The sequence below is a fragment of the Neomonachus schauinslandi genome, chromosome 8 (assembly GCF_002201575.2).
Source record: "Neomonachus schauinslandi chromosome 8, ASM220157v2, whole genome shotgun sequence".
Taxonomy (NCBI): domain Eukaryota; kingdom Metazoa; phylum Chordata; class Mammalia; order Carnivora; family Phocidae; genus Neomonachus; species Neomonachus schauinslandi.
In genome coordinates this window covers 106,617,987-106,641,542 of record NC_058410.1, presented here as the reverse complement: position 1 = coordinate 106,641,542, position 23,556 = coordinate 106,617,987, and the positions used below count along the sequence as shown (strand labels likewise).

Below are 23,556 nucleotides of genomic sequence, written 5' to 3'. Positions count from 1 at the left end.
GCCACCGCCGCGTCGGGCCAGCCAGAGGAGAGCGGGGTGGGGCCCTCCGCAGGCCACGCCCCCGCCCTTCTCTGGCCCGGGGTCGCGTCAGAAACAGCCGCGGGGCACCACGGGAGATAGAGTCCTCAAGCCTGGGACCTCTCCTAAATGAGCTGCCGATGCCCTACAATTCCCAGGAGGCATTGCAGCTCAAGGGGCCGCGGCGAGGCTTCGGGGCGTAGGCAAGGAGTGCGCCTTTGCACGCAAAGGCCTAGGGGAGCTGTAGTCTGATTCCCAATCTCCTTGCTCTGAGCGGGTCTTTTCCTAGGGCCTCCTTGGCGGAAAAGATTAGGGACCCGCAGCCTGGGGGTGGTGCAGTCACCCGAGGTGGAGAGAGCTTACATCAGAATCAAGCTTTGCACTCCTTGGTTTGGCCCCTTAGCGAGATCCCAGACAACAGGTTTTGGACCCGGAGAGCTGCAAAATTCAGGGCGACTGGTCCCTCCAGCCGGCTGGCTCCGCCCCTGCCTCAGTTTCTTCCCCGACAGCTGGCGTGCCGTCGGCGTGAGTCAGGGCGAATGCCAGGGCGGAGGCAGATGGTGGTTAGCCTAATTACGGCTGTTATTGTTGCGATGATTATGCCACCTTTACCCAGTAGTCACTACTTTATTACCAGGCTGGTACCCTCCGGGGGCTGGTTTTAGCAACCCGAGACACCGCGGTGCCACCGACACGAGGCCCGAACCTATAAACCAGCCTTGCAGCCCGAGGGCTACAAGGATGCCCTTAGCGAGTATTACCCCTCCCCTTTGTTTTGAAGCTGAACCAATCCCGGCACAGCGAGTTTAGTTTTAAAATAGCCAGGCCCGTAGGAGGCGCCTGGCCCCTACTTGGGGCGGGGCTGGGGCTCGGGTTACGTCAGCCACTGCTAGGGCTGTGGCTGGGAGAAGTGGCTGGCAATAGAAACTTGGCCAAGGGCCCGGGATTACTGACTTTTGACTTTCTCGCCAAGCCATCTCTCTTGCTCTTTAGGGCTCTTGCAGTCGGCAAAGAATAAACACTCAGCCACAGAAAACCAGCGCACAAGACACTGGAAAGGCAGAGTGGAGAAGCAATTAGTGTTGCAGGGCTGGGAGTCAGGACGCCAGGGTTCAATTCCTAGCCCCATGGCTGTCCCATGATTCACCATTCACCCTATGTCCACTTCCCCTCTTTCACAAACATCGAGATGCTCTCACACAGCCAGGAAATAAAACGACCCTTCCCTCCAGGTCTCAGTTTTCCTTGGAAAACTAGAAGCCGCAACAGTGACTTACCTCTGGTGATCCTTTCAGGGGTTCAGACCTCGTGGAGTCCATGGCTTCCCCTCAAGACTACAAGGAGGGAGGTGGGTTACTTATCATTCAGTTGCTCTCCACAAGGCATAACTCCCCAAAGCCATGGAAGCAGAAGGACCAAAATCTGCAAAAGGGCCCAGCAGATCCAGCCAGTTTTGCGGTCTTCAGTGGTTGAAAGCACGCATGACTTCTCTCTTTTCCACCCTATTCAGCGAAAGGAAGGTAATGCTGCAGAGGTCAACTCCAGCCAGGGGCACGACCCTGCCAGGAAAACTGCTACTTAGAGGCTGAGACTGAGGAACTCAGTAAGAGATCTCAAGAAGGATGGAAGTTGGAAGGGAGAGCCAAGACTATTCCCCCAACATTCTCACCACCACCAACTCTGTGTTCCCTTGATAACCAGGGCCTGCTGCACTTGCCTGATAACACTCATCCTCTCATCTCCTTGTGTCTTTCAATGACCCAACATACAAAATTTCACTTCGTCCATCCCAATCCTCTTTTCTCCTAAGTGGAGAATTTCTTCTAAGAAATGGGAGGGGATAACCTATTCTGATATCCCATTCTTGAACAACCTAGCTTACCACGGACAGGAGTGAAGGCTGGCAGAGGAGTAGACTAAACAGGAATGACTGTCTAGGAGGAGATCAGGGTCCTGGGAGATGGAAGGTAGTAGGTGTGTTTGGTTTCCTGGAGGGGTTGCTTATGAGGTGTTTGGCTATGGGATCACACACACACACACACACACACACACAATTTTTCCTGGTATATAATTAGTCATTTATTCTTTGTGTAGAGTACCTTTACATAAGTTTTAAATTCAGGGACACGTGGGTAGCTCAGTTGGTTAAGCGTCTGCCTTCGGCTCGGGTCATGATCTCAGGGTCCTGGGATCGAGTCCCGAGTTGGGCTTCTTGCTCAGCGGGGAGCCTGCTTCTCCCTCTGCCTGCCAATCCCCCTGCCTGCCACACCACCTGCTTGTTCTCTCTCTCTCCCTCTCTCTCTGACAAATAAATAATGAAATAAAAAAATGAAAAAAATTTAAAAATAAATTCAAAGTAGCAATCTTTCCATTTATACTTTCTTGGTTTTGTGTCATGCCTAGGGTAACCCCACTGCTAGATTATGAATTATTCCCCAATATTTTCTTAAAGGAGTTTGGAGGTTTATTTTTATGTTTAGATCTTTAATCCATTTTATTATTTTTTTAAAATTTATTTATTTGAGAGAGAGAGCACGAAAGGGGGGAGGGTCAGAGGGAGAAGCAGACTCCCTGCCGAGCAGGGAGCCCAGTGTGGGACTCGATCTTGGGACTCCAGGATCATGACCTGAGCCGAAGGCAGTCGCTTAACGAACTGAGCCACCCAGGTGCCCCAATCCATTTTATTTTTTAAAAGATTTTATTTATTTATTTGAGAGATAGAGAGAGATAGAGTGAGCACAAGTGGAGGGGAGGCACAAAGGAAGAGGGAGAAGCAGCCTCCCTGCTGAGCAGAGAGCCTGACTCGGGGCTTGATCCCAGGATCCTGGGATCAGGACCTGAGCCAAAGGCAGACACTTAACCGACTGAACCACCCAGGCACCCCTTCAATCCATTTTTAAAAAAGATTTATTTGGGGCGCTGAGTAAAGCTCATGTAAAGCTTTACCATGATCTGGATCCTGTTTGTCTGCCACAGCCTTAACTCTTTATAATTTGAACTCTTTTCTTTCCTTTTTAAAATTTTTTTATTTATTTAGAGAGAGAGAGCGTGCGTGGGTGAGGAGCAGAGGGAGAGGGAGAGAGAGAATCTCAAGCAGACTCTGGCACTGAGCGCAGAGCCCCTTGCAGAGTTAATGTCCTGACCCTGAGATCATGACCTGAGCCCAAATCAAGAGTCCCTCACTCAACCTACTGAGCCACCCAGGCGCCCTTGAACTCTTTTCATTCCTTGAATGGAGGATGCTCTTGTCTCTCAAGGTCTCCAGGATACCTAAGCCCTCCTCTTTACTTTTACTCATCCTATAGGTCACAGTTTCCTGGGCACATTTCCTCTGGGACCACCCCGCTAGCTTAGGTGGCCGGTTCTTCTATCCACAGCCCGTGCACACCCCACGGTATATAATTCATCACATGGTATCGTATTTCTAGGCAGCAAACCCCTTAGGACAGCAACCGCCTTCTGCTTGTTTGCCAGAGGCTCCAGCACCTAGGACAGGGCCTGGCACGAAGTAGGTGCACAGTGAAGAGTGAACGCAGGAGAGAATGGGTGCGTGAGGGCGAGTGTCCTCTGGAAGGCAGACCTCAGTGGCTGAGAGAGCGTGGGTTCCCTGTGGGGGAAGGGCTCGGCGGAACCCGTGCAGGAGTGTTCGGAGAGAGCACCGGGCTCAAATCCCAACCCCGCCCAGCTTCCACCACTGCGGCGGCGCCGCGCCCCCACTCGTCCCAGTCGAGCCGGAAGTGGAGGCAAGGGCTTCCCATGATACCCCGCGAGGCGCCTATTCAAACCGCACGGAGAAGCGGGAGGAGGTCGTGATGGCGGCTCCGGAGCCGGAAGTGCTGTGCCGGCCTGCAGTACTTGGTAAGGCCTGGGCTTCGGAGCTCGGGGAGCCTTGGGGACCTGTTTCTTCCCTACCGCCGCTATCCAGTCTTTTAGTCCATGACCCTTTCTCTGGCCCGTCTTCCTTGCCCCCATTTGCCGGCGTCCCTCCTGGCTCCCGCTCGGCTCCAGGTACTCCATCGCCCCCTCGGTCCTGGATCCCATTGGTTCGTCCCTACTCTGTCTTCCTCTCCGCGGCGTTCTGGATCCCGCTTGATTACTCTTAGTGTAAACGAATTTCCCCGGGTTAGGGCCTCCACTTTCTGAGCGGAGCCCTAGTCACGGCGTCCGAAATTCTCCCTCCCCCATTTCCATTCCCCATCCAGCCGTCACTGAAATCATCTTAGGCGACTGGGGTCTGGAATCTCCCCGCCACCACCCTCAAGGAGTTTGCGGAGGGAATGTGTCGGGCTGTCCCCTCCCCAGTACAAGGGAATGAGAAGACTGACTGGCTTTTAAATTTTTTGTCTCTCTTCTGTCCCTCTGCGCACCTACTAGATTTGGAATGGTATGAGAAGTCAGAGGAAACCCACGCCCCCCAGATAGAACTACTTGAGACTACCTCTACTCAAGAACCTCCCAACCTTTCGGAGCCCTTTCGCCCCAGAGACTGCATGGTGCCAGTGGTGTTTCCCGGGCCTGTGAGCCAGGAAGGCTGCTGTCGGTTTACTTGTGAACTTCTAAAACATATCATGTACCAGCGCCAACAACTGCCTCTGCCCTATGAACAACTTAAGCACTTCTATCGAAAACCTTCTACCCAGGTAGGCACAGGCTTTGGGAGAAAGCTGGTGAGGAGACTGTGACTGTACACGGTAGGCAGGTGAAAAGGGGTTCTGAGGAATCTTCAGGCCCTGTCAGCCTCAACAGCTGTAAGGAATGTGTTTCAGCCGCATGGCTTTAGTTTCTCCCCACCCTAGTCTTTGATAGTCTAACCCTCCAGCATTTTCTCATTTTCTTTTTCTGAAACTGCTATTGTGTTGCATTTGGACTTGATGAACTGACCTTTTAATTTTAATGTCTTTTCTCCCCAGATGTTCATCCCTTTGTCTTTGTGGGTTTTTTTTAAGATTTTATTTATTTGATAGAGCACAAGCCGGGGGAGCGGCAGGCAGAGGGAGAAGCAGGCCTCCCACTGAGCAGGGAGCCCCGTGCAGGGCTTGATCCCAGGACCCTGGAATCATGACCTGAGCCCAAGGGAGACGCTTAACTGACTGAGCCACCCAGGCACCCCCCATCTTTATTTTTATGTTTTACTTACTGGGGGACTTCCTTGACTTTATATTCTAACACTTTTATAATTTTCTTTGGCAATCATAATCTTTTTTTTTTTTTTTTTTTTAAGATTTTTTATTTATGGGGTGCCTGGGTGGCTCAGTTATTAAGTGTCTGTCTGCCTTCGGCTTGGGTCGTGATCCCAGGGTCCTAGGATCAGCCCTGCATCGGGCTCCCTGCTCAGCGGGGGTCTGCTCCTCCCTTTTCCACTCCCCCTGCTTGTGTTCCTGCTCTCCCTCTCTCTCTTTGTCAAATAAATAAATAAAATCTTCAAAAAAAAAAAGATTATTTATTTGAGACAGAGAGAGAATGAGTCGGGGTGGGGGAGGGGCAGAGGGAGAAGCAGACCCCCGCTGAACAGGGAGCCTGACATGGGGCTCAGACCCAGAACCCTGGGATCCTGACCTGAGCCAAAGGCAGACACTTAACTAACTGAGCCACCCAGGCGCCCCTGTGATCATAGTCTTAAGAGCTCTTTCTAATTTTTTCCATGTTTCTTTTTTATACCATCCTGTTGTTTCATGTCTATATGATCTTCTCTTACTTGAGGATATTCATTATTGTATTTTTGAACTTTTACTCTGTTCAGTTTCTCAGTTTCCTATTTGTTTTGGTCTCTGACTTTCATGTTAGAGGCTTTTATTCTGTGTCTGATGAATATTTAAGAATAAATTAATGAAAGCTCTGTGTGCATGGCTGGGCCTTGTGAGCTGTAGACTTCACTCTGAGGATATTGGGTAGGAACCTAGTGGTTTCTTTGGAGAACTCCCAAAACATCAGTATGGAAAGTCTTCTCTCTGGAGAAGACTGGGTGGAGGAAATTGGGAGATGATCTAAGGGTCCTCACATGGGTTTTCACTCAGTTCCTCTCTGTTCATTCTTCTGTGGTACCTAAATTGTCAATTCCTGAGCCCTTCTGGGGTTCTGCAGTGTGAATCGGTTTGCTTTTCATGGGGGGTTCCCTCTTTTAGCACTTGGTATTCAGCTCCCTTGAATTCTTCCATCTGCCTTCTCTTTTCCAGAAATTGTGGTTACCTTTGTCTGCTTCCCAGTTCTCTTTGCCCTTGGGAGTTCCCTTTCTTTCTCCCCTCCCTCCCTTCCTTTTTATCTCATTTAGTAGTATTTTAGATGGGACCACAAATAAGCATGTGTTTAATTTTCCACATTTAACTGGAAGACCAACTCCAGAATCCCCTTTATTAATCCAGATTATCCTCATTTCCTGTTGTCACTCATGGCACAGCAAAGTTTGCCACCTGCCATGCCACCAAATCTCCTTGACTATTTTATTTTTTAAAGATTTTATTTATTTATATGACAGAGAGAGACAGCGAGAACAGGAACACAAGCAGGGGGAGTGGGAGAGGGAGAAGCAGGCTCCCCGCTGAGCAGGGAGCCCGATGTGGGGCTCGATCCCAGGACCCTGGGACCATGACCTGAGCCGAAGGCAGATGCTTAACGACTGAGCCACCCAGGCGCCCTCTCCTTGACTATTTTAGTTGCTTATTTCTGGATGCCCTCCTGCTTCAGAGTACTGTCTTTGCTGTTCTGAGCATGGGAAAGGTATGATTTTGTACAAAGAATGCATTTTCCTTTTTAAATATATTGCCCTCTGATAAAAACCCAGTGTCATGGCCATGGAAACCCAGTCCCAGAAGTATACTGCATCCCCACAGGGTTCTTCAAAGGGCATTAGCTTCCCCCATCTCGTCCTTCCCTTTCACTGGTCTTTGTCCTCACAGGCCGAAGATGCGATGAAGAAGAAAGCTCGGGCCACCACTGAGGTGAGCAGCAGGAAATGCCAACAAGCCCTGGCAGAACTGGAGAGTGTCCTCAGCCATCTAGAGGGTTTCTTTGCCCGGACATTAGTACCCCGCGTGCTTATCCTCCTTGGTGGCAGTGCCTTAAGTCCCAAGGAGTTCTACGAGCTTGACTTGTCCCGCTTGGCCCCCAACAGCATGGACCAGAGCCTGAGCACAGCAGCTTGTTTGCGCCGTCTCTTCCGAGCCATTTTCATGGCTGATGCCTTCAGTGAGCTCCAGGCTCCTCCGCTCATGGGCACCATTGTCATGGCACAGGGGCACCGGGACTGTGGAGAAGATTGGTTTCGACCCAAACTCAACTACCGAGTGCCCACCCGTGGCCACAAACTGACTGTGACCCTGTCCTGTGGCAGACCCTCTATCCCAGCCACGGCCTGGGAGGATTACATTTGGTTCCAGGCACCAGTGACACTTAAAGGCTTCCATGAGTGAATGGGGGTGCTTCTTCATCGTGAACACAATGGCTTAAATGATCTTTGCCCCTGTGGCATCAAGTCACCCATCTCTTGCTTGGAGCTGGAGTTGCTTCCTGGTGAGAGGAATGTTCTGTCCTTCCAGCTGCCTGCCTCCCCTCCTTAGACTTCCTGGTGGGCTGGTTTTGTGGCTGTGGCTGTCATAATTATCACTGAACACATCTCTTTGAATCGAAGGTTGGTTTTCCCAGAAGGTGCTGGGTCAGGCATTTCTGTTCGGGTTGGAAAGCAAATGTGGGCCCATAGACAGACACTCTTATGGAAGTGGCCCTATTACGCTTTTTGCTGTGGTCTTTCAGAATTTTTACTAGGGACATAATGAAGTTGAATATAAAAAAAATGAATGGATTTGCATTAAATTATCCTGTAACTCTTGGCTTAAAGATTTCCAGGGTTAAGATTATTTTGTCTTTCTCCTTGGCCTCTTATGCTTCAGGGCTTCTAGGATTTTTTTTTTTTTTTTGGTTCTTTCTTTTGTTTTTACTGATGGTTCTTTCTCTTCATCAGCCCTAGGCCCATCTGGGAAGTGAAGGGACTTGGCTAAGGTTCTGTAACACTTTGATGTCAGAGTTGGGACTAGAGTCCTCATCAGCTACCCGCTAGCCTGACCTCCTTTCCTTGCCACATAGGGGTTTTTGTGATCATTACGGTATGTGTGCCAAAGGTCACACAGGGGAAAAGGGGCTGAGAGATTGGGCTGAGAAAGGAAAACTGAGAGGGCCTTTGCAAAGCTGCAAACCCGTGGGAACAGCTCCCGAGGCCAGCTGTCCCTTCGGGGGTTCTGCCTAGCCTGTCTGCATTGCCGTCGTCTGGCGGCTGCGGGCAGTCCCTGTTGGCCACACTGTCCTTAGGCACACCCCACTCTCCCACTTGCGGCACTTCCCCTCAGCTGCGCCTCTGACTTGGCCATCCTGATCTTTGCTCTTCTCTGGCTTGTTGCCATCCTGACTGCTAAGCATTGATGCTCTTTGTCCCTGAGAACACCTGCTTGTTTCTTGGAAGCAAGTTGAAGACAGAGTCCTTACCCTGCTGGTGTTGGAGATAGGCAGGTTTGTGTGTGTGTGTGTGTATGTGTGTAAATGGGGACAGTATAAATATATACTATTTTTTATGTTTTACGAAGAATGTTTTATGTTAAGAAAACATAAAACATGGTTTAAATTTTACACTGTGTTTTAAGCACTTTATATACATGATCTCATGTAACAACCTTCCACAGTATGTGTTGTTCCCATCTTACAGATGAGGGTTGGGAAATAGAATAACTTGCTTATGTAGTGAAACCTGGATTCTAACCCAGTCCACCCGGCTCCAGAGGCTGAGTACTGTACATTGTGCTGTATGGCCTGTGTGGTTTTACTCTGAAATAAGCAGGCTCACTCTGCCAAAGGTGGTAGCATTGGAAATCTGCAGGACTCCCTTCCCTGGCTTCAGACCATGGTTCCTGACAAGGAAGCTGCCGGTAATAAGTGGTCAGTACATCTGGAATCAGCGAGGACAAAAGGTTTGGGTGATTTTTGGTGCTGTGACCACTTGAAGCATATTCCACCAGTTAGAATTTCAGCTGGTTTTTGGTTTGAGGATACTGCATTACAAAAGAGGAACTGGGGCCATATCCTACTTGGGAATGGACAGGGTGAGGGCTCTACGGGGAGGAAGAGTTTTGGACAAGGGAGTTACAGATTGTTCTGAGATGGAAAACACCTTAGGCCAAGTCAGCTCCCTCAAATTGTAAAAGCCTTCATAAGCAATGCCCAGATAATCAAAACAAAGTAATTATCTGGGTAATTTAGACACTTATTTCTCTCTTGGCTTGGCGCGGGGGACCACGTCATTCTGATTGCATGAGTCCTTTCCAAAGGAATCCAGAAATGAAAAGGTCAGTTAATATTAACAACGGGCTGTTGGGCTCCCTGCTCAGTGGGGAGTCTGCTTCTCCCTCTCCCTCTCCCCCTGCTCATGCCCTCTCTCTGTTTCTCTCTCTCTCTCCCTCTCTCAAATAAATAAATAAAATCTTAAAAAATTCAACACATCCCATCTCTTTCCTTGACAGCAGGCTTGCTGAGGCATCTGTTCACCTGTTTGACCTTGGCTGGGGACTCTGGAGTTGGATGTGACGTAGTCTCTAACCCAGGGAGTGAAAAGCCCCAGCTGCAGTAGGGTTCTGGCCTTTTCTATGTTGCTACCATTTGGGCCTAAAAGCAACAGTTGTAGGGCCGAGGTAGCTAAATGTAGGTGGCAGGTGATGTCATCCTTTTTGTACTTCTCTTCACACCCTGCTCCCCCAAGGTGTGGGCCTTGCCCCAGTGCCTAGGTCTCCATTTGTCACTTGGGTGGAATAGTCCTATGGAAGGGGTGAAGAGAGACATCTCATGAAGACTGAGGAGAATGGAACGATGGACCCCCCCCCCCCACTCTGTAGGACCTGGCTTGGGGTGGGGGTTAATTGTCTTAGATTCCTAGACTATTAGAGCCAAGATCTCAAATTCTTTTCTTCACACAATTCTGAGGCCAAGAAGGGACACAACTGGAGTGAAATAATACAGCTAACGTTACTGTTGGGTTATTTTTCTCCCCAAGCCCTCATTGCATATACGGTGGTGAGGACTCAAGTTATTCAACTGTTGGAAAGGCTCAGAAAAGGCAAAAATATCCATGGAACTGGGGACCTTCAATCCCACACGGTAGGCTACCTATGTTAGGGGAAACCACGCCGTTACCGTGACAGCAGAACACGTGCGGTCCCCAACGCGGGAAGGACCGAGGACAGGAGCCAGTGTGTGCCCAGACTTGGGGAAGGAAGGGCTGTGTCGGGAGCAGGGCGGGCCTGAGGTTCCGGGAGGGCGGGGCCGGGGGCGGCCGGGTGGGTGGAATCCTTCCTGCCCGACGGAAGGGCAGAGCTTTAGGTCTCCATGGAGACAGCTTCTCCTGGCAACCTGGCGGGCGTTGATCAGAGCCGTGGGCGCAATGGACGCGGAGAGCCTCCTGCTGTCGCTGGAGCTGGCGTCCGGCAGCGGGCAGGGCCTCAGCCCCGACCGTCGGGCCTCGCTGCTCACCTCCCTTACGCTGGTGAAGCGCGACTACCGCTACGATCGGGTCCTCTTCTGGGGCCGCATCCTCGGCCTCGTCGCCGATTACTACATCGCGCAGGGCCTGAGTGAGGACCAGCTCGCACCACGCAAGACTCTCTACAGGTTGAGGCGACGCCCTAGCAGGCAGCGGCGGTCCCTGGCTCCTGAAGGGGGCGCCACCGGGCGGCCGGGAAGGGGTGGGCGTGGTAGGACTCGAAAGGGGTGGGGCCGACGGGCTCCGGGCAGCGGGTGGACAGGGTCTGGGGAGACCCAATTGGAGAAGGGCCCAGGGGGCGGGGCCGGGGACGCAACTAAGCTGGTGAGGATTAAGGGGCCGGGACCTGAGAACATCGCGGAGCAGGGGCGGGGGGAGAGAAATTTGGACGTAGGTGGGCTTATAATACAGACAGGGTCAAGAACGGAGGCGGAGAAAGGTGAAAGGTCCCGGAGAATGGGGACCTGGAGTAGACGCCGGGTGCAGGCCTGGCATTCTGAAGAGCACAGCTTGGAGAAGGGTCAGAAGCCCTAAAGGGTAATGAGGTGCTGTTTGGAAGCGGGTCCAGAAGTATCTTCGGTGGAGGAGTTGGCTCACAAAAGGAGGCGCTCTAGGAAGTAAAGAACGAATGCAGAAAGGGAGAGGAGGGATTTAGAACTGGGGGAAATTCCCCAGACGCTACCTTCCCTGCAAGGCCACCCCGCCTCTTTCTTGACTACCCCCAGCGACGTCGGGAAGCTCACCACCTTACAAAACAAGCCATTCAAGCCGCAGGGAGTTGGAGACTTCATTTATCTGTCCATGCATCAATCCAACATTGATTGGAGGCATTCTTTGTAGACTTGGGGTTACAAAGATGGCTAAGACTCGCCTGTCTCCAAATTATTCACATCCTAGGAAGGAAGACCGATATGTAACCCAGCAATTAAAGCAAAGTGTTAATCCCAGGATAGAGGGGTATGCAAAGGGGGACCGAGGGGGGCCTTCTAGAGAACAATGAAATAAAAATTGCTAAGAGAGATCTGAAAGCTGATCCGGAGTTCCCCAGGAAGGTGTGGGGGAAAGGCATGCCAGTTAGAGGGAAGAGTTCTGCAAACTTGGCTGGAGTGGGCTTGGAGTGTTTGGGAGAACGGCAGGTAGGTAAACCTGACAACGGCAGGCCAGGGTGTTACGTAGACTGGATGGAGAGTCTGGGGATTTGTTCAGGGGCTATGGAGAGCTGGAGAGCCATTCAGGGGCCTTAAGCAAGAAGAGCCTGCTCAGGCCAGCCTGAAGTGGGTGAGCATCCAGGAGACTGTTGCAGTGTCCAAATGAAGGAGACTGCAAGGGAGAGGTAGCTGAGGGACTGTAGGTCAGGGGATGGGTTGGAAAGATGTAAGCGGTGGCACTGGCCAGACTGGGGCCTGAATGGGAGAGGTGGAGAAGCTAAGGCGGCTGGGTTAGTCCTGGTGCCACTCACTGGAACAGAATTCAGGAAGCAGGACTAGGAAAGCCCCATTGAACTTGGTATGAGGTGACTGTGGGGGGCGGGGCAGGGTCATAAGGAGGCATATTAAAGTACAAACCCGGAGTCCAGACAAAACATCTGGACTGAAGATAGAGATTTGGGACTCATTTTATTCCATAAGTTTTTATTTCTTCAGCACCTACTATGTGCCAGGCATTGATCCAGGCACGAGGAATTCAGTGGTAAATGAGACAAAGTCCTTGTCTTCATGGAGTCTATATTATAGTGTGTGGGGGTGGGGGGGAGGGGAGACAATAAATAAACACAAAGATCGCAGATCTAGAGAATACAGGATGCGGTACTGTTTTAAATAGGATGGTCAGAGATAGTCTCTCTGATAAGGTAACATATGTGAAGAGCCCTGAAGCAACTGAGTGAGCTCTGTGTTCATCTGAGGGAAGAGAATTCCAGGCAAGTGCAAAGGCCCTGAGGCAGATGTGTACTTAGTGTTGGTCGAAACCCTTAGAGTCTAGTGTGGCTGGAGAGGAGGGAACATTATAGGACATGAAGTCAGAGAGGTAAGGGACCAGAGGGCTTTGTGGGGCATTGCAAGGACTTGGCTCAATGGGAAGTCTTTGGAAGCTTCTACACAGAGACATGATCTGGCAGCTGGGTGGGAACTAGACTGAAAGGGGAGCAGGTATGGATTTGGGGAGACCAGTTAGGAGGTTACCGTTGTATCTAGGTAAGAGTAGATAGGGGCTTGGACCAGCGGGGGGCAGTGGAGGTGGTGAGAGGTGGTTGGGTTCTGGATACCAACTAGGCAGTAGCTAGGGCCTTGGGAGTCAGGTGGGCCAGCCTGCAGAGAGAAAAGAGGGGTGAGAATAGATCCCTGGGAATGCTTAGGGCAGTGGAGGAGAGAGAAGGGAGATGCATTTGTTGGTTTTTAGGTCCTGAGGATGTCCTCCTAAGTAGTTTTGTGGGGTGGCAGGGGCAGAAGTGACCGTGTAGTGGGCAGAGTGAAGGTGAGGGGAGGAAAGGCTTCCACGGGGCCAGTTGTTCTGAGATTATTGTTTAGAACTGGAGAAGAGGAGTGAGGGACGGGAAAAGACTATTTTCTAGCAGGGCATGGCTTTCAGGGCTGTTGTTTTAGAAAGCTGAGAAGTTTTGATGTTGAGAAAGGAGCCCGTGGAGAGTTCTAGAAGGGTGGAAAGGTGAGCAGGCCTACCCCAACAGGCTGAGTGGGTTAGAGAGGAGTGGGAGGACGCCCTCTCCTGGCAGGAGTGGGGAAGAAGGGACTGGGCTGGTCAGTGCTGGAGACCTCAGAGGACAGGTCCTGGAGCCTGGGACCGGCTTTCCTGAGAAATGGGGGAATGTGGCCATGCTGTTGGCTCAGTAGGCAGGCGGAGCATGAATTTGGGGCCTACCAAAACAGAAGCGCTTGTAATTGAGGAAAGTTCAGCTTCTAGAAGCTCATCAGGAATTTCACAGTGCAGTTATCTAGGAAAAAGCTTTTTGGAATTTTGGTATTTACAAAGCTTTTGTGACCTTGACTTTTTATGAAATAAATTTGAATTTGCCTCACACACGGGGGTAGGGTGCACCATAGGCACTTAGGCCTTGGAAGGGGAGAGGTGTGACTCCCAACATTTTTCTTGGGCTTCATCCTCAAGAGAAGGGGTGGTGGCAGGAAGCCTGGAAACCAGGATCATGGGGATGTCATTGGCAGCCTGAACTGCATGGAGTGGAGCCTCTTGCCCCCGGCCACGGAGGATATGGTGCTGCAGACGTCTGTGGTGAAGGGCCGCTTCATGGGGGACCCCTCGCATGAATATGAACACACTGAGCTGCAGAAGATGAGTGAGGGTGAAAAGGTCTTTGAAGAAGAAGTAGTGGTGAGTGAAGACGAGAGCAGGAGGACAGAGAGAGCCTGGGCCATCCAAAGCCCAGCCCAATAGAAATTACGGGGGCAATAGCATAAAGCCACACAGCTCCTGTGTGACAGGGTGGAGAGTGGACAGGCCGCTCTGTCGGGAGCCTGGCTCTGGGCGGGGGCTGGGGGAGGGGGTCTGTGTTGTGCTATGGGGTAATGGGATGCGCACAGGCTCTCGTATCTATCAGTTTTTATTTTACTGGATAATATATCCACATGATTTGCAATTTGAAGGCACAAAGAGGAATTTAGCAAAGTGCCCCTCTCATCCCTGTCTGCCAGTCCCCCAGGTCCTCTTTCTGGGGGACATTAACGTAACCCATTTTGCACGTGTGTGCATGCCCACGTCTTGCTACGCAAAGTGCTGTCTGGATCAGAAGCATCACCACGGCCTGAGTGAGTTAGAAATGCACACTCTCCAGCTGGTATTGGGATCGGAATTTTTAACATAGTCCCAGGGGATTTGAATACACATTAAAGTTTCAGAAGCTCTACTTCCAGAGATATTTGATGCAAATACAAGCCTCAGCAAATACCTGACCTCTACATAGTCTCTTTTGATCTTAAGACAAAACAAATGGCAGATGTTACGCACACAGTTCTGCATCTTGCTTTTCTCACCTAATATGTTTTGGAGCTCTTTCTGTGTCAGTACTCTAAAGAGCCTCCCCTATTGTTTTTACTGTGTGTGAACGTCCCACAGTCGGACCAGTGTCTTCGTCGTGGAAATGCACGACGTCTCCGAGTTGTAGCTCTGACAGGCAGTGCCACACCAAATGACCTTGTATGTGGTGTCACTTCCAACGTGTGTATGCTCTCTGAAGTTTCAGTTCCTAGAAATGGAACTGCTGGGTCAAAAAATACGGAGTGCAAATTTTGAAACTAGACAAACCTGGAGTTCAAAGCACAGCCTGTGCCCTTGAACCTGGGTGAGGCCAAAAGTCTCAGTCGAGGCCTATGATGCCTCAACTTCCGTCCCCACCCCTCTCCCCCACCCCACCTGACAAACTCAACCTCCCTGAGGTGTATTTTCTCAAACAGTGGGATAATTATATCTACTTCGTAATCTTGTACAGGTTAAATGAAGCAACTTATGTGAAGGCCCTGGGCTAGGCATGTGTAAAGCATTCGTTTCCATCTAATGTGTAAAAATTCCAGTGGGCAGCTCCTGGGAAATAGGTGGCGGGGTGACTCTCGGGGCCCCTGGTGACACGTTTTCCCTGTCAAGTGCTGCTTTTCTCCAGACATTGCTGCGAAGTCCTTTTATTCAGGGTTGCCCTTGATATTGATTGTAACCAATTTCATCCGCATGAAAATGTTATAATATGGGGTGGGGCTTGAGAGATGTTAAGTCAAAGCATAGGATCTGAAACTATATGAACTGAGACTCTTGTTTTAAATATATGCACAGAAAAGAGAATAGAAGGAAGTATGCCAATATGTTATTAGTGATTATCTTTAGGAGGTGGATGATGAATGGTTTTAATTCTTTGTGGAGTATATTATAAATTATTTCTATATTACCTAAATATTCTACAGTGATCAGGATTGCGTTTATATTTTAAAAAGGCAAAATAAGCAACATTTACATATGATGATAGGATGGTATGTTTCTGGAAGAGTACATAAAAAACCATTAACAGTGGTTGCCTCCAATGAGGGCAGTTGGAGGGTCAGGGATGGGGTGAGAGAGACTGCTATTTTTTTTTTTTTTGTAGTTTTAAATATTGCACCATCAGGATGTATTACCAATTTAAAAGAGAGAGGAATGAAGGAAGAGAAGGAAGGGAGGGAGTGAGAGAGGGAATCTTGAGAGGAGGAAAGGCGAGGGCTTGCCCAACATGATTTTCCATGGACTTGGCATCTACGTGGTGGTGAGCCAGGTCAGGTGGTCATGCAGAGGGCCCTTGCACCAGGGGTGAGTGGGCACAGCACTCTCACAGGTTGGCTTGTCTCCTGTCTCCTCAGGTCCAGATCAAGGAAGAGACCCGCTTGGTGTCTGTCATTGACCAGATTGACAAGGCTGTGGCAGTCATCCCCCGAGGAGCCCTTTTTAAGACCCCTTTTGGACCTATCCACGTCAATCGGACCTTTGAAGGTGAGGTCTCCAGGGCCCCTCTCAAGGGCAGGAGGGCATCTCTTCCCAAGCATAGTCAGACACATTTCTGGGAGTCCTGGGGAACCTGTCCCACTTCCTCAGAGAAAGACCAGCTGTGGCCATATCACTTGGGAGGATGTGCTCCATGGCCTGGCATTGGTGGGTTGGCATGGGCTGCCCAGTCACTGGACCCTGACTCTTTTCTGCCTGAGGGTAGGAGAGCATTTGGCCATCTGGGTCCCAGGGCTTGGCCATCTGGGCTCCCTGCCTTTCCCACCTTCTTCCTCTTTGGTGTCTTCTCATCGCAGGGTCTGGAGCAAGGCTGGGCTGACAAACCACAACTCCTTTTTCTCCCTTTAGTTCTGTCAGTATCTGACTGAGTCCTTTGCAGGCCTCTCCATGTGGTCCTCATGCAGGGAGAAAGGGAGGCTGTGGGGTTTGGGAACGACCATCCCTTCCTACCTACCACCTCTTTTTAGGACTGTCCTTATCTGAAGCCAAGAAGCTTAGTTCCTACTTCCACTTCAGGGAGCCTGTTGAGCTGAAGAACAAGACCTTGCTTGAGAAGGCTGACTTGGACCCCTCCCTGGACTTCATGGACTCCTTAGAGCATGACATCCCCAAAGGTAATAGCCTATGACTTGGAGGACATTGGATCTGCCTCCAGGTCAGAGCAGTGGGTCATGCCACCTGCCATTCTCCTCTGAGATTGGAACCAAGGGCCCGAGTGGGAACTGGTGGTTCACTGGGGTTCCCTGAGGGTGAGGGCTTCCCCAGGGCCCAATCCAGGGCTCGGCTCATAATAAACAGTTGGTACATGTCTTCAGACAAAAGGAGGCACTGTCTTCCATGTGATTCCACACACAGGAAGTCTCTCAGTGCCTCTCTTGATTTCCATACCAGTCTTGAAGGAGGCAGGCTGGGGATCCTCTCCCAAACATCGCTGAAAACATCCCTGAAAATACTAGCCACACGTCTATCCTAACTGTCAGTTTTGGGGATAGATCCAGTGCTCGGCACGTAGCCGGTGCTCGGGGAGTGGGTGCTGAGCGACTGAAGGGCAAACCACCTGCTAAGGAAATGAGTTCTGTACATTTGCTTCCCGCTATGTGCGTGGTAGGTTTTAATCTTAAAACGTACAGCCTCAGAGGTCTTTCAGGGCCCAGCCGGCCCAGGCACACCCCCAGCAGTTGGGGGGTGGGGGCACAGGGACCCCATTTCCTTCCCCCGAGCTGTGCCAGTAGAGAAGTGTGTGTCCTGGGAAGACGCTCTTGCTTGGAGGCTGTCTGCCAGAACAGGTGCCAGGCTCTGGGCAAGTGGGGCCGAGGCCCTGGGTGCTGACACAGCACCCTGCCTCGTTCCCTCCCCACGTTTGGGGTTTCTGAGCACTGCAGGGACCTGCTATGGATGCCGGCAGTGCTAACCAGGATAATGACAGGAATGGCGACTCCTGAGAGTGATGGCCCTGCTTGCTGTGCACAGGGCGCTGTGCTCAGCCCCCTCCACGCCTTATCTCACGTTCCCCCTCACAGCCACCCTGGGGGGGCTACTGTTTCATCCCTGTTTTACAGGTGAGGAAGCAGGCTCGGACAGCGAAACCCAAGGACAGACACAGTGAGCCTTAGTCTCCAGGGCTCTGGCATGAACTGTGGTGTCAAGTAGATGAGTGTTTCCTTTTCAGTGGACAGTGGGGACGGCATGACAATCTTTGCCCCCACCATGAGGGGGACCACTTCTGGGGAGCATGTGCACTCCCAGCCAGGGGGAGGGGATGGGATGGCGGAGGCAGGGACTCTGGCATCAGACAGCCTCGGCTGGGATCCCAAATCTGCCACTCGCTAGCTGTGTGATCCCAGGGCAGGCCCCCCACTTTCCTTGTGCCTCCATTCCCTCATTCCTAAAAGGGAATAATGGTATTTTTCACCTCATTGGGCTGTTCTGAGAGTGGAATGAGTTAATGGATATACAAGATGTTTCTAGCAGGGCCTACCACATAGTAAGGACTCAAATGAAAATTAGTCATTATTACTAGTGTTATTTTTAGTGGCAAAAAGGCCTTAGAGGGGAGTCAGAGCAGGCCAAGAGGACCGAGGAAGCCAAGGGGTAGGAGGCCTACAGCAAGGCGGTGGGAGCTGTGACAGTAAGGTGCACAGAAGGACGGAATGGGGCCAGGTAGGGATCTGGAGGCCATTTCATGGCTCCTGCAGTGCCCCAGGGGCTGGGCAATGGTCCCAAGCGGCTAAGGGCTGCCAGCAAGGAATGGCCACTCTGGCCTCTGCCACATGGGGGTCCCAAGTCAAACCTCCCTGAGCATAGCACGGGCCTCCTGGACCTGCAGGGGAGATAAAGAAGGTTGGTAGGGGCTGGGGCACTTCTCCCCCACAAGACACGCTTTCCAGACTCCCGTTATCTCCCCCAACTCTGTGCTCCCAGCCTGGCCGGAAGCCAGAGTGGCCTGCACATCCCTGGTGGATACAGGAAGCCAGCAACACTGTGGTGGTGGGACACAGCACCAGGGTCTGAGGGGCGGGCTGAGAAAAGTCCTCTTCAAACCGCTAATCTGGGGGCTGTAGCCCTGCTCCACTGAATCTGGGCATGGCTGGAAAGCCCTGCTCCAGGGCTCACCTGCAGCCGGATGCTCCAGGGCCCAGGGATGCTGCACTCCCTCCGCAGTGCTGGCTGACTAGGGGACTGACCCAAGAGTGCCTCCTTCCCTTTGGAGCTTCATCCTCTGCGGTGGGAGCAGGGAGGGGTGTGCTAGGGCCTTTGCAGCCAAGACCAAAGCCAGCTAGATGGGGTGTGGGGACCCAGCAAAGTCTACCTAAGGGAACCCCAGCAACCCTGTCTGCCCTTTCATTTTGGATAAAGGGGACACAGGAGGTAGCTGTCTCTCCCTGCAGCTGGGGTTGTAAGCTATGGAAATTTGGGGGATCTTCCTAAAGGATGCTGGGGCCACCCTGATGTGTCTAGTCGGCAAGTGAATTCATCAGGAGGTAAGAACCTGGGCCTGGGAGCTAGGTGAGCTGCAGTGGCCTGAGGCCCTAGACATCCTGCCCATATGGCGGGCCTCAGGGCTGAAGGATCAACTGATGGTTCGGTCTGCCCTGGCGTGTGGCTTTGCCTTCAGTGCTGGAGACTGCGTGGCCGAGGGCTCCTGGCATCTGTGTGTGTGGGCCTGAGGGGGGATGCTCCTGGCCTCACCTTGGGGAACATGACAGCTTCTGGGCCTCCAGCTCCCTGCCTCCCAGAGCCACTATCAGAAAACCTCCAGGCAGTCAGGCCCAGCTTTTCCTCATGATGACTTGGTTGGGGCTGTGGTGTTGGGGGGTGGTGGTGGAAGTGTGGGTGGTCCAGGGAAGAGCGCACACTCAGATTTTGCTCCCGGACTCCCTTCCTTACCTGCCAGTGAAGGAGCTGAAAGAGCTGCTGGGAGGCTGCCTGCAAGGCAGACAGCAGCCTCAATGGGCCTGGCTGTGAAGTAGGGCCAAAATCCCAGGGAAGGGTTCCCTGGGACACCAGCACTGGCTGGAGGAGTGGAATTTGACAGTCGTTTTCTGCCCGGGTAGGATAATTGTTTCCTTTCTGGGACGGAGGCAATTGTTCAGGGGGACTTTGGGTCACCTGTTAGCAGGGATTGTATAGGTTGGGCCTGCCCCGGGGACTCCTGTTCTCTGTGTGCATGGAGGTAGGCCAGCTCAGCAGCTTGTTCCTGGACCAGCCATGGTTGCAGACAGGATGGGGAGGGATGTTGCCTGCTACCACCAATGCCTTCCTGAGCCATCCTGCCTTGCCCTGGGGTCTGCAGAGTTTTGTGGGAGTGGGTAGCTTTGGGGGCAGAACCATCATCCTGGTGGACGAAGGGCCAGCCAGGAGTTCTCTGAGCCTGTCTGCAGTCAGCTGAGGCAGATGGAGCACCAGGTCGGGCCAGATTTCTAGGCAGCACTCCGTTCAGTGCTCCTCAGCAGATAACCACTGAGCAGGTACTGCGTGCCAGACAGCAGGATGCCCTCGCCCACCAGACACTGCCCTTGCCTCACAGAGGTTTGGGAAGATCACATGAAACAGGATGGGAAGTGGAAATGTGAAATAGAAGGTGCCTCATGAACAAGGTCACTGGTGTCCTGGGAAGCAGAGCCGGGTGTGGGGGGGTGGAGGGCAGAGGCTCTCTCCTTACTCCACTCAGGGGCTGGAGCCCACGGATCTCAGGAACCGCCAGCCCCGGGGGCTGCGTGGCTGCCGCATTCAGGAGCCAGGCAGCAGAGGGCAGCATGGGGCCTGCCTGCCGGCCTGGTGAGGAGGAGGCGGGCGACGGGGGAGTCAGGAACACTGGAAACAGGAAGGGAACACCGTGGCAGATCAGCTTTCTCTTGGGGGTGTGTGCAGGTGGCTCCTCCCACCCAGCCCCTTGGAAGCCTGGCTGACAGGTGCTTAGCCTTCTGGACCAGGAGGCCTGGCCTTGCCCATCGAGTAGGGCACTCTTCCATCAGGGGATTTGACCATAACTTGTGGCCCTGGTGGGGGGAGGGGGGAGTGACCACCCTGAGAGAAGTGACCGATGGCCATTTCTGTGTGTGTGACCAGTTGTGTGGGGCTGGTCTGAAGAGAAAGTGTAAAACCATCTGCTGTGGCTGGAGAGCCCCGACCCCCAGTCTGGCCCACTCTCTCCCTCAAACGCCATCTCAGAGCTTTGCTGCGTTTCTTCCAGGAGGGCACGCGAATGTCATCATGATGCGCATGCCTGCCTGAGGCTAGCCTGAGACTTCCACTAGCCCTATGAGACCCCTGGGGCCCACGCAACCCAGGAGGACTTCCTGACAAGAGGCTCCATCCCTGATTTACCTGCTTGCCCCCCACCACATCCTCAAAACACAGCTCGTTAGAGAAGAGTGGCTGCCAGAGGGCAGGAGGGAAGTTTTGGGGAGACTTAGGAGAGACCAAGGCCACAGGAGGCTGCTTCCCCTGGAGTCTGTGAGGAGGCGGTGGCAGTGGCTGGGCCCGGCCTTTCCAGCAATTGCAATACAAGTGGGTGAAGGTGACAGTGAGTGCCGCGCTCTCCAGGTAGACGCTACGTGACTCCTGGCACGTTGAGAGTCTGTGCGCGTGTGTGTGTTTCCTGGGCGACCAGCTGAGCCAGGGACAAGGAGAGGAGGACAGGAGTGTGACAGGAATGCAAGGGAGGGAGGGAGGCAGCGCTGCTGGCTGGCCGGCCCCTCACATGCCACTTCCATTCGCTGCCAGCACCCTTCAGCCTGCTTGGCGCTGCCCCCTTGCCCCGGTGGGGGTACTGCATTTCTCTGGCATCCCTGCCAGCTCCCCCTTGCTCTCGGTGGGGGCTGGGGGTGCCCTGCTCAGTCTGGGCCCCTTCATCTACTGGAGGCAGGAGGTAGGAGGTGGCCAAGGTTGTGCGAGGGAAGGTCAGCCCTCGCCAGGGTGTGCCAAGGTGCTGTTGACTGTGAACTTGAGAGTGAGGCCTCCAGGGTTTCATTTCTTTCAGGGCATTTGGGCCCAGGCAGGTTGTAAGCTGCCCTCCTGGGTGGGCAGAGAGAAGTGAGGCAGAGCCTGACCTGCTTTCAGTTCAAGAGAGCTGTGTGGCTGTGGGCTCCGAGGGCAGGGACTGTCCCCAGATGATGCTCTGGGCACTGGTGGGAGTGACTGGAGGGGGGGGGGGGGGGCTGGGAACATACCTTCCTGGGGTCTGTTCTTCTGGCCAAAAGCTGAATGCCATGCACTGGGGACACTTTGTTCTGTCACACCCTCACTCCCATTCCCCCCAGGGAATCTGTTTTCTGTAACGAGCGACTGGGAAAGCAGCGGGCTAGGGCCTCTAGAACTCTGAGGGCAGGTCTGGGAGGTGGAGGACCTCAGGTGCTCAGAGAGGAAAGTTGTAGGAGCCAGGGGAAACACTACCCCCTTCTCTGGCCAGGAAAGGGCCCCCTCTTCCCAGTGTCCCAGCCAGAGCTCTGGTAACCCAGGGGCCCTCTTCTCTCTCGATGCCATTTGGCCGGCACTGTGTGGGCCTTGGGGCGGGATGAAGGCCACACTCTGGCTTCCACTGCACCTTCTCCTGAACAGGTGGTGGTGGCACTTGGTGCCGGCTGACCTACATGCACCTGGAAAGCTCTGGCTTTGACCCGGGCAGGTGGTGGCACCCTGAGCAGGACTGAGCTGCTATGGGGCCCCAGGGCGCCTGGGGGTCAGGTCTCTCAGATGCAGGGTGGCCCCTGATGGGTGGGGACGGAGCCGTGAGGCTGTTGGGTGTGGAGTGACCAGGGTGGGCCATGGCGGGAGGAGGCCTGTGGGAAGCTGGGGTGGTGGGAGCCAAGCAGCCGGGCTGAGCTGGCAGCGGATGAAGGCCTCGGCGCATCACTGGCTGTTCCAACACCAAAACCTTCAAAGCCTTTGCCTTTCTGGCAGGGCCTGGAGCAGAGCTGCGGCTGGGCCGGGGAGAGGCCTCAGTGCGCAGGGGAATAGAAGCTCCAGATCTGCATCCAGAGGCGATTTTCCCAGGCTCCTTCCTCCCACACAGGGTCTCCCTCCCTTGGTTCTGGAGCTGGATCAGGCCCTTCCCGCCAAGTCCTCATGGCTGCACAACTCAGCCCCAGGCTGGGTTGCTCCTGTCTGGGGAGCAAAAATCCAGGGCAGAACCCAGCATGGACAAAGGCTCATTAGCTGCAGCCCAAGTCCCCTCCCGCCAAGCATGGCTCCCAGTCCGCCGGCTGCCAGGTCGGGCTATTGAGCTGGGAGGCCTGAAACAGCTCAACTTCTGTGCGCCCCTGGTCAGGTCTAATCCATCTCAGAGCAGAGGCTTCTGGGACTGGGGACGAGAGAATAAAGGGGCAAGAAGGGCAAACTGCGTCAGGACTGCAGGTCACCGGTGACGGGCTGCCCCTCGTATTGAGTGGGGAAGCCTGGAGAGAGCCTCTCCTAGCTGGGCCCCATCTCCCCCGCCTGTGGACTCCCGCTTCCTCCCCCATTCAACCTTTAACTAGCCTTGCTGACAGGAACAAAATGAAGCGGGGTGGGCTTCACCTCTTTTCATTTCCTTTGCCCTCCCTCTGGAAGTGGTTTTAATGAGCAGTGAAACGGCTAAAAGGCAATCACGAGGAGTAAAGTGTCAGATAATTAAATTGTCTTCCCTTTCCCAGTGGAACCGTAGCACCCGGGCCAGGCTGCCCAAGGGGCTGGGGGGCCTCTGCAGAGGGCAGAGCTGTGGCTCCCCAGCAGCCAGGCCTCCCCTCCTGTCTGCCTCCTCCCAGGGTCCTGGAGCATCCAGATGGAGAGGGGCAACGCCCTGGTGGTGCTGCGCAGCTTACTCTGGCCAGGCCTCACCTTCTTCCATGCTCCCCGCACCAAGAGCTGTGGCTCAATCTACGTGGGCACCGGCGAGAAGAACATAGACCTCCCCTTTATGCTGTAGCAGGGGCCGGCCAGGGGGAGTGTATTAGAGTCTAAATGTTACTTTCATAAATGGCTGTGAATTTGGTCTGTTTGTTCTGTCCCACTGCTTCTCCACACCTCTGCCCCCGTCTGGTGTCCAGGCTCTGAGG

The 23,556-nt window shown here is 53.2% G+C and overlaps 2 protein-coding genes across 2 annotated transcripts; both read left to right on the top strand.

The window, feature by feature from the left end:
* Positions 1-3,810: 3,810 nt before the first annotated feature.
* On the top strand, positions 3,811-7,843 carry LOC110581950 (MAD2L1 binding protein). Its single transcript, XM_021691876.1, has 3 exons — positions 3,811-3,876; positions 4,393-4,658; positions 6,912-7,843. The coding sequence occupies exons 1-3, from the start codon at positions 3,831-3,833 to the stop codon at positions 7,422-7,424; spliced, it is 825 nt and encodes a 274-aa protein (XP_021547551.1). The 5' UTR covers positions 3,811-3,830; the 3' UTR covers positions 7,425-7,843.
* Positions 7,844-10,426: 2,583 nt separating this feature from the next.
* Positions 10,427-23,426, top strand: RSPH9 (radial spoke head component 9). The gene is made up of 5 exons (XM_021691877.2): positions 10,427-10,659; positions 13,708-13,873; positions 15,880-16,009; positions 16,489-16,635; positions 23,266-23,426. Exons 1-5 carry the CDS (start codon positions 10,433-10,435, stop codon positions 23,424-23,426), a joined length of 831 nt encoding a protein of 276 aa, XP_021547552.1. The 5' UTR covers positions 10,427-10,432.
* Positions 23,427-23,556: the final 130 nt, after the last annotated feature.